Below are 12,847 nucleotides of genomic sequence, written 5' to 3'. Positions count from 1 at the left end.
GCCAGGGCTTTGTGATGCCAGCTGTCGCTGGGCCAAGCACTCAGGCTGACTGCCCCCAGGCCCCAACTCCCTGTGCCAGCCTCCTTGGACTGCCCAGGTCCAGCCTCCTAGCGCAAACCGCCTCCCATGCCCCGCCTCTTTGTGGTAGCCTCCTTGCCTCGCCTCCATGCGCCGCCCAGCCTTCGGGCCCCACCTCCTCGTGCCGCTCTTCCCCACCCTCCACGCACTCCTTTTTTGGCAGATTGCCAGGAAAAATTCTATTTTCTGAACAAAAACGGTTTCTTGTAGGGGCTTTTAGCTTGGAGTTTTAGAGGGTTAACGTAATGGCTGAATGCCGTTGTGTTGTTAAGTGATGTCTCTCGATGCATGCAATCTTTTTTGACCTCCTGTTCATTGGACGCTGTCCGCTTGGACATGGATGCGTGAAGCATTTTTGCATTTTGTTACTCTTTTGTTCTCAAATCAGTGTTTTTGTTGTTGTCTACCTACTTTCCTCTTTAGGAGCAGCCTTTAAAAGGTACATTATAGAGTGGTTTTGGCCCGAGTTGGTGTCCTTGTTTTGCGCCTGCAGTCTAAAAGCCTTCTGTGAAGAGGCAGTAAAAATTGGTGGAATTGCCATGGTAACCGTAATAGCCATCCATAAAACACTGTGTAAATGTAAAAATGAGTCAAACGGCGAAGGAAAGCCGTAAAAGTGCTAGAGTTGTGTAGTCCAGGAATGCGTTTGTGCTTTGCTGCACCGGCCGCCAAGGAGACAGGGACGGAGTGAGAGAAGAAAGAAAGGGGGAGAAGAATAGAGGGATGAGGAAGAAGGAATGGTGAGAGAAGGGGAGGCAGGGAGTGAAGGAAGAGAGGGGAGAATGATGGGGATGAGGAAGAGATGGAAAGAAAGGAAGGAAAAAAGGAGACTTGCCCTCACTCCATTTTCCTCCCAAGTCTTTGTCTTTCCACTGTCTCACACCCCCACTGCCTTGACGGCAACATCTTTTCACATTGCAGAAATAACGAGAAATTATTCAAGGTGTAAGAGGGTAAAATTTTCTAGGTCTTGCTAGGTTGTCTTTGTCTACCTCTCACAGTGTTTGTGTATCAGGGACAGGGTCGTCTGACTATTCAGATGACAACCAAGTGCAAAGTTTGTTAGAGAAGCATGAGCTCAGACCATATTGCAGAGCTGTGTTTTCCATGTCAGTGCCCAGATGACATTTTTTTTTAATTGGATCAGTGTTGCACGGATGGAAATCTCAGGTTGGTGGTTGAGGGGTTGCACTCTGGGACTCACATGAGAAATGATTCACATACTAATTGAGTGCTGACAAGACGATTAACAAGACGAGATGTTCGCATCAGGAAGAATACTGTTGCTCATTAGCATGGTCAGGTGGGGGGTATTTGTGCATTCCACTGCTAGCTTTATTTTAGATAGACTTGTTTGTATGATTTCCCAAAACATTTAGTAATAATTGAAAGCATTTTAAATTGAACAGTCAGTTAGCAAATCACAAATATTGAAGCACTTGCCATCTATATAATGTTTGGATGACATGAACCCAGTTAAGTCATCTAAAGAATTTTGGTCTGTATTGTGTATAGTTTTTATTGGTTGCTCTCGAGTCGAGTGTTTTTTGTTTTTTTTTATTACTTTCTTTTGACAAGTCATCTTAGGTTGTTCCTATGTCACTTTCAGAAACTCAGTTTTAAGGCCACTAGGTTAATTTAGTTATAAATGTGTATTTTATGGTTTATAGCAAGGGATTTTGTTTTGGAGGGGGAATTGTCATTTTTATTCATTTATTTGGAAAGGGGAAATTGCTCATTGCTAAGGGGTTGAGCCATGCTGAATTTATTTGAGATGAATTTGTGTGTATCTGAACATTACTAACTTGGTGAGCATGTCCAAGTACACCCTCGTGGCTTTTTGTTTTAGGACATTGCTGTTAGTGTGTTTTAATATTTATAAACTTGGTTAAGTTGGTGGCATATGTCTCAGATTTCATGTACCAGCAGTAGAGCTTTGCATGAAATAAACTTTAACATAGCTGAAAAATACACATTTAAGAGTTCAGTTGTCTTTGCCCACCATCACACTTTGTACGGCTTGTAGAGCAGAACAGCATGAAAATCATTTCATAAAGCTTTAGTTAAATTCCATGACAGACTGCTGTCACAGATACAGACGTTCTTCACTGTACCCCAACACTCCAGCGCTTTGCTGAGCTCTTCCACTGTCTCAGAGCCACAACACTGCACAAATATACCATTGTCTGTGGCAGTGTGCTATCGTGGAATTCCATAAAGAGTGGGACCCGGAGCAGTGGTGAAGGGAAGTTCTATGGAATTTCCTGGGCCCCTCTGAACTCAGACCCCCCTGCCCTCCCCCGTCGTGTTGCAGCGTCTCTGCTGACGTCGCTCTTGTCATTGTGGAAACAAAGGCACGCAGAGTGGCGGTGAGTGTTGTGAGCATGCGTCTAACTCCGGGCATGTTACCGTGTGACTGGAACCTTCTCTCTGTGCTAGCTGTCTGCCGGAGTAAGGCCTAGCCTATAGGACTGCACTCCACTCTGTTCCACTTCAGCTGATACTGGGGATGCGGTGTCGTGGCCGTTCTGAAGCTGGGATCATGTTCCATGGACTGTGTCGCTCACTCACAGGGAAATGACCTCTGCCTACCTTGCCTCTCCGACCTGCGGTCCTGAACCTCACCCCACAGGCTTGTTAGTAGTGTCCAATTCGCGACCTTGGCAAGCCATCGGCTGAGTCAGAACTTGTAAAGTGCTGGAGACGGCTGATCTCCTGTCCACGAATGTGGGAGACGTTTACATCGTAACTGTTTGCAGTGTAATGGCTAAGATGAAGGGTGCAGGGGTGGGGAGTTTTTGATGTATGCTTTTAAGCATGCCAGCAAGCGATTTGCAACAGGGCTGTAACAATGTTTTGTTTTTTTGGGTGATCTTTGACACAATAATCTGTGCTCATTACTGGCTATTACACAGGATTAGTGGAGAGTCTTCTTCCAGTTTGAACTGGTTTTGTGTGAACTAGTCTGCTAGCGGTGCATCAATTTATTTATTTATTTTTAGAACTTTAAACTGAAGGTGATCTTAAAAACAGCCTTTGAGGCTGTTTTCACAGCTGTCCTTTAATGCCATCTCATGTGCACGTATGAACCCAGTGGCATTTTAATGCATTTGTTTACTTGTTTATTTGTACTATGGCTCTCCATATTGGAAAAACAGAGCATGGGCCGGCGGGATCCTACTTTTATGCCCATTTCCGAGCTTTTCTGTGTGAGAAGAGGCTTTTGAATCCTACCCCAAGCAGACGGCAGTGCGCGAGAGTGAGAAGACAAGTGACTGCAAGTGTACATAGAGTGATGGCTTTACACAGTCTCAGTGGGAGTGTGTGGATGCGTCCCAGTACGCTGGTTTCCGACACTTCTATCAGGCATATCCAACTGAGTGCTTTTATTAATGGATGTTACTTCATACCATGCCTTATTACTGGTGTGCAGCGTCAAGTCCTTCCTGGCATTTCCCACTGCCCACCGTCCCAGATAGCTGGAGCAGCTCAGTGTGTGTGAGGGAGAGAGAGAGAGACTGCCATTATTGCTGTCGCTGTAGGGGTTGAAATTTACTAGTCTCTAAGATGGAGGCTCACCTCCAACCCACACACTGTAGCTGGCCACTGTGGGCTGCAGGGAAGTATTGTGTAACGTTGCCTTGTTTCACAAGTTCTTACATTGTGCCTGTAATATCCCCCACCCCCCATTTTAATGTTAGTGGTGTGTTTTGCTAGTTTGATCCGGGTCTTTTCACACTGAACGGAACACAAGGAAAATTGGCTTGTGTCATTTCTGTTTTCTTCATGGCATTTTTTGCTCACACGCACTGACTCACACATTGGCAGACATCGTTAGCCGGCCGGACGCTCGTCTGTGGCTTGCGGTGGAGAACTGGACAAACGGCGCCACCGCTGTTCCTGCACCGACCTTGTTGCACAGGGCGGTTGGCATCTGCTGCAGAAGCCCCTGCCCCATCCGCACCTGGGCGCCACGAATTCCGCCAGGCCCTTCCACACCCTCCATGAGCTTTCCTATATTTTTTGTTTTGTTTTTTAGCCTGCTATCTTTGTGTCCTTCTCCTAATCTGCTTTTCCAGGCCCGGATTGCATCCCAGCCAGGGTGTGCGGACACTCATTCTTAGATGGGAGTCGCTGTGCTTTTTTTTTCTCTTTCTCATTCTCCTCCCCCCTCAATATGTGATGTCTGTAGCTTATTGTTTCTGAAACAGCTCGCCACCCATCGATCCTATTTCAATATCCTCATTGCTCCACCCCATAAACCCAAGGATGAAAAATTGTGCAACTGTCGTCCAATGCCCCGCACCCTACCCCACCCACAGTTTTGGTCTCCTGCTGTCCTCCTGTAGCGGTTCACTTTGGCAAGGACAGTCTCCATTTCCGCTCTTTTTTGAGGAGGAACGGACTCGTGGGAAAAAGCCCCGTATGGCAAGTCTTCCTCTCGACACGGCGCTCGTCCTGCAAACTCGTTCTGAGGTGTGAGCATCTAAATAAAAACGGGCCGTTTTCGACTGGCCGCTAGAGAGGTCAGGCTCTCCAAAGCGAGCCTCCAGGTAAGACGGAACCTGCAGGAACACTGCTGGATGCTGCAGGGAGCGGGGTCACCTTGTAACGAGTAGCGCGCCCGTAGCCGTCACGGCAGGATTTCAAAGACTCTAAATAGGTCGCTCCTGAGAAGAAGACTCCGTCTGAGAATTGTCAGTGGATGAAACAACCAACCCCCCCCAAAAAAAAAACCTCACCTGGAAAACAAAATGAATCAATATTTACTGCCTCTGCTAAAGGGTGACTTTAATCCACGCTTTGCTGGAGTCTTGTTCTCTGAACCTTGACAGCTCATGCGTTGTCAGATATGGATCTAGTGAGGAGAGAGGGAGGGAGGAAGGCTGTGCGTGCGTGTGTGTGTGTGCGCAACACTCCACCATAGCTGTGCGTAAGCACTCGAGGTGCTCAGCGGCTTGCTTGGCTTGGTGCCTGTGAAATCATTTTCTACAGCAATTGCACCTCGGAGCGTTTTGCTGCGTTTTACAGAAGCCAGGATGGAGATGTCATGCAAGCGGAGAGCTGGAGTTTTCATGGAGCTTGGTTCAGGGTGGAGATTATTTTTTGGTTTGTCTTGTAAATTGTTTGCGCACCCTGCGCAAACCCTCTCGGTTTCATATCCGAGACACAGAAAGAGGCTTCTGATGTGGTGTGGGTGGGTGGTGGGTTGGCACTGCAGCGTTACCTGAAACGGTTCGTCAGCATCCTGTACTCCCCCATATCTGGGATTTGTTATGGTCTGAAACGCCTAGTGTTATCAGTTGTGTTCAAACCAAAGCAGCGAAAATGGGGTGGAACCAAGCTGGATCGTTGGGATATTGTGCAGAAGCCTAGCTGTATGAGACTGCGGCATAACCGCAGAGCGCACCTCAGACAGGATGCACTGCTTGTGAGAGCACAGAGAGGAAGACGTGGGCGAGACGCACATCTCCGCTGCCCAGACGGGCGGGGGCACACGCCCCACTTCCACCCCAGTGCGGCACTACAGAGACGTTACCCCTCTGTTTGGGAAGAACAGGCTCATGCCGGACCATTTATGGGCTGCTGGAACCCACCCCGATCGCCGCGGGCAACAATCACCCGTCTGTTCCACAGATACCCGCCCACTGTGCTGGAAAATCCTGCACTGCACACACTCACGGAATCCTCACTGTGTTGATATTTAATTACTATTCTGAATCCTAATTAATTAACCCACTCTCGCATAGAAATTGGCCCTGCATTTAATCTGATGCCCTCTCTTGTAGACGCTGGGATTGGTAGGACCAGTGGCCAATGCAGTTGTTAATCAGACAGTGGAGTTTGTTTGTTGAGTATAATGGCTCTTGTGCCCCTAAGCATTGCTGTGCCCTTAATTCACCTTGAGGCGAAGCATCTTTGCGCGAGGTCCGGGTTCATTTTTAGAGCATGGTACATTCTCCCAGAGTAGATGAACGTTTTAGACAGGTGTACTCCCACCCCCCATCCCTCTTCATTCTGTGAAAAAGCAAGCCCTTATGAGGTCTTTGAGCAGGGCTTGTGAGACTGCCTCTGTTCAAATGTAGAAGTTCTTTCTTTTTGAGAATGTGTCGGGAACATGGACTTTTTACCACTCACTCGCATCTTTTTTAGCTTTTTCCTCTCTCATTGTGCGCTGTGCACAGGGTGTCTGCTTAGATTCACTATGTCAGCTCAGTGTACAAAAGCGCACCAGTGTCCGAACGGCAAGTCACCGAGTCACAATAAAGCTTTGTACTGCAAACCAGAAGACATTTCTTTCTTGCTGCATTAACTGTGGGTGAAGCAATAGCCAGCAATAATGACTCATTAGTAAAGGCCTTGCTTTCCTGCGGTCCGGGCCCTCTGTACGGAACACGGCTGACGGGAGAGGCGCAGGGCGCACCCAAGGAACCGGACGTCCCAAAGTTGATCATCTCCGGGCCTGAAACTAGCTGCGGGTAAAGAAAGCTTCCCTTTGATGATTTCTCGAAGATTTTATTTCTTGTTGATTTCCTGCTGGCCTAGCTTGTCAGCAGTGGCCCCTGGCACACCGGCTCCTGTAGTGTATGGGTTACTCTGGCAGCTCCTGCGTCTTTGACCTTTCACCCTGTCATGTCATTTGTTTTTGACTCGACCAGAATATGCCCTTCATTTGACTATATGAGCGTGTTTATAACATTTTGAAAGAGTCGAAAAATGTAAGTCTTTTTGTACACATCCCTCCCTGGATCATAAGATGTAATATTTTTCCTCATTCCATGCACTTAATCCTCTAAGGATCCACAGCAGGTGGCCAGGAGCTGTGAGATTAGCACAGCAGCATTGATCATTGGGGAAAGGCTGGTTAGCTAGCGTGCTGCTAAGCGTGCCCCCCCGGGCATCGTCAGCTAGCGCAACATTCGATTAGCGGCGTAATGAAGCTCCAGGTCGGGCATGGCACCCCACTGTGAAGTGGCACAAGTGCTCCGTCAGGGTACCGTTGACGGAGGTGGAGTGGCTTCCTCGGCCATGACCACACACGCAGCCCACCTGCGCCAACCTTTTAAGATCTCTTGGCCGAAAATCAATCTCTCTCTCTCTCATATACGCAGGCTTCTACACACACTCATACCAGCCAACACATGGAAGCAACTTGCTGACCTGGTTAGCTGCCGACCTTGGTGGCCAGTGTGACACTGAGCTGATTTGAAACCTTGTTGGTCCTGAAAGACCTGTGTGTGTGTGTGTGTGTGTGTGTGTGTGTGTGTGTGTGTGTGTGTGTGTGTGTGTGTCTCACACACTCTCTCTCTCACACACACACACACACCTCTCCATGACACCACAACACTCATCGATGTGCTGTGAACACACCCATCATGGGGCAAATGTATTCAGGAGCTTAAGGGGGGGGGCCAGAAAGGAGCTGAAAGTAAGGAGGAAAAAAAAGTGAGAACAAAGCACCAACATGTCATGTTTAAGCCATGCCAGCCTGAACCAGCTGTCCATGCAGCACTGGCCACCCAGTGTTGAGTGCGTACACACGAACACGCGAGCACAAACACACACGCACGAACAATACTGGGGGCAGTGGTGGCTCAGTGGTTAAAGTACTAGTAATCAGAAGGTTGCCAGTTCATGTTCCACCACTGCCAAGTTGCCACTGTTGGGCCCCTGAGCAAGACCCTTAACCCTCAGTTACTTAAGTTGTGTTCAGCCTTATTTGTAAGTCATTTTGGATAAAATAGTGAGCTAAATGCCATAAATGTAATCGTATAGATGAGGAATACCATGCTCACATAGACAAACCCACATAGGTCTGCCTGTAGACGGCCAAGTCCGCTGATTTTGGCGTTGTGTGAGGGTCTTTAAACAGACAGAGTGTGGGTTCCCGCCTGAACCTCCTGAACTGCTACTCCCCTCTGAGGGCAGGAACCAGAGGGGGAGGAGGGTATTAGGTGAGAGAGGCCAGGCGCATTTGCTCTTTTGCATTGTTCTGCTTCGATGCAGCTCCCGTACTACAAGAGACATGCAGCGTATTAATCTCTCTCTCTCGTTGCCTTGAAGCAAATACTGAAGTTCATCTATACACTTGGCTAGCTGGCTGTGAGAGAGAGAGAGAAAGAGAGAGCAAGCCTCTGTTATTAAACAAGGAGGGAGGTAGTGCCTAAGTACGAGCTTTTACAGGCTGGAACACAATGGTTAAACTAGTCACGCTCATGACCCAAAGATCCTCAGGGGAACAGTGCTGTACACCATGTAATTATGGTATCCTGACCACACACACACACACACACACACACACACATTATTGTGACTTGTCATTGCCCATCAAGTATGAACTTTGGTTTAAACCAGCTAGGTATGTCGACCTTTGTAGCAAAAAAGTAATTCAAATAATTTACTACTTCATTAATGGTTAACATGGAAGTGCTGTTTTTGACATCTTTTGTTGTCATTGAAAGCTCTTTTTCTGCTAGTACTCACCTTAAAGTAGTATTACAAAAGTAGCTAGTAAAAACTAGCTCTAAAATGAGAGAAAACCTTGTGTCTGAAGAAGCGGTGCGTATTGTGGTTGGTATATCAGCCAGGCAGGGAAAGGCAGGCTGAGCCATGTTGTGTACGCAGCTGCCACTGTTAGTGAGCACTGACTGGGAATAACTGCGTTTCTGCTCTGTTTTCCCACCATGATGGGGGAGGCGGGGTGGTTGAGCTGGGCTCCTCCTCTCACCTGACTATCACCTTCGGGGCAGAGGGTCACGGTACTTAGCCCTGAAAGCCTGGAGGAAGGGAGAGCGGTGTGGGCGAGCTAGTGGCAGAGAAAGTTTGGCAAGCCTACCTTGCCCTGGAGGGGTGAGTCTCCATCCCAGTCGTGCCCCGGCTGCTGGGCACCCAGATGCGCCACACACACTCTGCCAATCACGGGCTTTCACAGCTGGCACCCCTGTTCACCGGAGTAAGGGAGGAGCAGACTGCCACTTCATTACACTGCATCTAATTTGAATAAAGCTGCAGCCATTGGCTCGGCCTCGCCGACGGCTCTCTAGCTTCTCTTCTTCCCTCTCCCTGTTGCTTCTCTCGCTCTCGCCTTTTCTTTCTCTCTTTTTTTGTCTTTCTTGCCATGAGCACTTTGCATTCTTTTACAGGAGTGCTTTCTCCTTTTTTTTAAACTCATTCTCCGCTCCTCTTCCTGTCTCTCTCCCCCTCCTCCGTCTCCCTCTGGCCGTTGGGAGGTTCTCAGGGGAGCGGCCGTAATCTGTTCCATCAGCGTTTACTACCAAACAAATTAACCAAGACGAGCGCTGGCGTTCGCTTGCCAGACAAATGTTTCCATTAGGAAAATTCTAATGCCATCGGGCAGCCCCTGTCCGGCCCTTCGCAAGCCCTTCCGCTTGCTGACTGGAGCAGCAGAAGAGAGGCCGCATTCCCACCACCTCCCTGCACCCTGCGGGGGACCAGGTGTGAAGATTAGGGATGTGCAATAAAATTGGTACTCTGCAGTAATCGACTGATAATTAACTTTGATGAAATGTCAGTATTGTTCACTGTCAGAGTTTGGCTGGTATTTAGACATGGGATGGTTATTAAATAACAACTTTTCATCTACATTTACACCATTGATGAAGCTTGAAGCAGTTTGTGGAGAGGACCAAATATTTCTTGCCAGACCTGCTGGACTAGTTCATCTGTTATTGACCATTTTACACTTCAATGACATGGATACACATTCTAGCTACAGGTATTGTCTAGCATTTGTTGACATGGAAAAATCTGTTATTGGTGTTTGGTGCCCTACAGAAAGATGTCCATGTTACCTTGATGGCCGTGTTTGCTGGGTTTGTAACCGTTAACCATTAATACTCTCTTGGACCTGTGGCTTTTCAGGTCTGGCTGAACGCTGCTGTAGCATCTTGAGTGCTGTCGATGAACCGTGCTGTTACTCAGGCACTTCCCATTCTGAGCTGTACTCTATAACTGTTCCCCCCGAGAGAGAACGTGCCGATGCAAACTGCCGGCCTAGTCGATCAAACTTGCAAATAATCGTGTGTGTGTGTGTGTGTGTGTGTGTGTGTGTGTGTGTGTGTGTGAGGGTGTGAGTGAGTGAGTGAGTAGTGAGTGAGAACGAGCAAGCAAGCAAAAATGCATGCAGGTATGTGGATGTCTGCACCAGGCATGCAGATACATTTAAACTAGACATTGGCTCTCCCGCCATGACCCAAGCAGACACACGTTGCCTCTGATCCCTGAGAGCCAGATAATGTGTCGTGGCTGTGCCTTCGCTGACGCAGGCTCTCTCTGCCTCGGCGTGTGTGCTGAGGAAGTGGGAAAGCGCTCGCCTGTCTGGGCTCACCAATGGGGAGCCTGATGAGAAGCAGGAGGAGAAGGAGAGTTAATCATCTCTTTACATTCCCACGGCGCCCTGGCTGAAGAGGCCCCCGGAGAGTTGCGCGCTAAACGAGGATCCGCGGGGCCCCCTGGTAATCAGGTTTTTTAAGTGATTAGCCCATTAGTTTGCATAATGGGCGTAACGGCGGCGTCTGCTAATCACTCTCGAGGGTACAAGCCTACAAGAGGAGGGAGGGAGGGAGTGTGGGAAAGGGAAGAGAGGAAGAGCATGCACTCGCTCTCTGCACCCCATGGTCTGATGTTTAGTCTGGTACAGGTGTGTGTGTCGGGGGGGGGGGGGATCAAGCTGCGATGCCCCAGCGACCCAACAGGCTCTGCTCCAGCTTGCTGGGAGGTCCCTGTAGCTGCCAGCGCAGAATTGGCGCTTGGTTCCCTTCCCCTACTGCTTCCTCCTGCTCTCTGGGTGCCCTCCCCTGTAACACGGTGTCGCATAAACCCAGAACCCCTGCGGAGTTACAATGGCCGTCCGTCAATGATGTCTGCTCCATAAACCAAGCCTGTAAAACCCTAACGATAGCGATGCCGTTGCTAGGGCTGTGGGAGAGGTGCAGGGGAGACGACCAGGGTGGATTGGTTTGTTGTTTGTGTTATCGTCGCCGTTGGCAGCGGCACAGACAGATCGGCCTGGCACGAGGCGTTATATCTGGGTAATGAAGTCCAGGAAGCATCTGGAGACCACGTGTGGATGTGGCACCATCGGGCAACATGTGTCCACACGGGGAGGCTGTAGGAGTGGGTGAGGGGTGGGCTTGCTATATGTTTGTGTGCTAATGATCCTCGCTGAGCAGCGTGTGTGTGTGTGTGTGTGTGTGTGTGTGTGTGTGTGTGTGTGTGTGTGTGTGTGTGTGTTAACTCTCAGAGAGAACTGGACGCCACTGCTACACTACTGGCTAACAGACAGGATGAAAGCGAGCAGTCCAGGAAAAAACTCATCGACCAGAGCCGCGAATTCAAGAAGAACACACCAGAGGTGAGGACGCACACATGCATTCACATGTTCATGTCGCACACTCTCTCAGTCCCTACCCATTTTATTCTCTGCCATTTTTCTACTTCAGGCAGGGCCAAAGTGTCACGGTGTTCATTTGTTGTAGGTCAGTGGCAAAAGTGAGTGTGTGTGGAGAGAGCAGGAATGGGAGTGTTGATCTGTGCAGCCAGGCAGAGAAGACACTGTCTTCCTACTATTTTTAATTGTCTCTCCATTTTAGTTCAATAAGGTCCTGGCTGACCCCCATGTGGAACCCTGGTTTGTTGTTGTCAAATAAACACATATGTGCCCACTCACACACACCCCCACACTCTTCTGTTTATTTGATTTTTTTTATAACCCTCTCACCATTGCTCTGCAGTGCTACAGTGTGTCCGAGGTGAGGTTGGGGACGGCGGTGCGTAAGGAAAGCAAATGACCGATTGTTCTATGGAACCCAAGAAAACTCCTCCCCTCTATTTTTAAGTTGAGCCTGTTCTGAATCTTCATTGCCTGTTTTCCAGCATGTTTTGGTCTGTGGCTCTCGTAAAGTTTGAGGCCGGTGGCCTGTTAAACAGCGGTGACGGGTGAGCGTCATCATAAGTGCTGTGTTGGCACGCCGCAGTGGCACAAAGCCTTTTAACCATGTGGCCGGTTTTGTTTCCACCGTGAATCGGGTCCATCTCCCCGGTTAGTGAGCTTGGTCGTAAATGATGCCCCGCCCCCTTCTCCAACCATGATGCTAAATCCCACCCCCGTCTCACTTTGACCTACTTTGCAACAGAACATGATTTTTCCTACTAAGCGGAATCATCTGGGAATCGCATCTGCTGTTCCCAACCCCCTTCTGCCACTCCTGCCTTCAGTATTCCCCGAGGGCTGTTGTTTAGCTCTGTGTTCCCATGGCAACAGGCTTGGCGACTTGAAAACAAAGCACAATTTTTGTCGTCATCCTTGCTGCTGTTGTCGTTGTCATTGTCGTCGATGCCGTTGTTGTTTGGAATGCTGTCATGAATAATTAATGAGATCATAATTTATTTATAAAGGGGTAAGCGGAGGCTGGGAGGCTGGGGCACCTAGTCCTGTCTGGAGCTCAGGACTGCGGAGAAGGTTGGCGGGTAGTTGCACACCGCACGGGCCTGCTTTCGGACCTCCGCTCCAGGACCACACAACCCATCCAGTTGTGCTTGTGCATTGTCTTGACTGATTGTGTGTGGGTCAAATCTGTCTGCTACTTTGGGCCAGAAACATTTTTCACTGTTGGGCCTGATGTACCTTCCCCACCTCCAACTCTGAGGGGTCATGGCTCCCTCTGCCTTCTCGCACAGAGCACACACACAGTTGTTGCAGCATGAACCTCGCGTGTCCGTGTGTGTGTGTCCATGTGGACAGAAGACG

At 49.0% G+C, this 12,847-nt stretch overlaps 1 protein-coding gene across 11 annotated transcripts in view; it reads left to right on the top strand.

Moving 5' to 3' along the window:
* The window catches only part of cux1b (cut-like homeobox 1b), a 98,336-nt gene that overhangs the window by 13,164 nt on the left and 72,325 nt on the right, over nt 1–12,847 (top strand). For all 11 annotated transcript variants that reach the window (XM_081723083.1, XM_027019105.3, XM_081723077.1 and 8 more), the window contains exon 2: nt 11,342–11,452. In XM_081723083.1, the coding sequence (XP_081579209.1) occupies nt 11,342–11,452 (111 nt within the window). The remainder of the gene's footprint in view (nt 1–11,341; nt 11,453–12,847) is intronic.

Source organism: Electrophorus electricus, chromosome 11 (genome assembly GCF_041902795.1).
Source record: "Electrophorus electricus isolate QZ-2024a chromosome 11, ASM4190279v1, whole genome shotgun sequence".
Lineage (NCBI taxonomy): Eukaryota > Metazoa > Chordata > Actinopteri > Gymnotiformes > Gymnotidae > Electrophorus > Electrophorus electricus.
The sequence above is the reverse complement of the archived record's forward strand: the minus strand, read 5'-3'. Positions and strand labels throughout refer to the sequence as shown.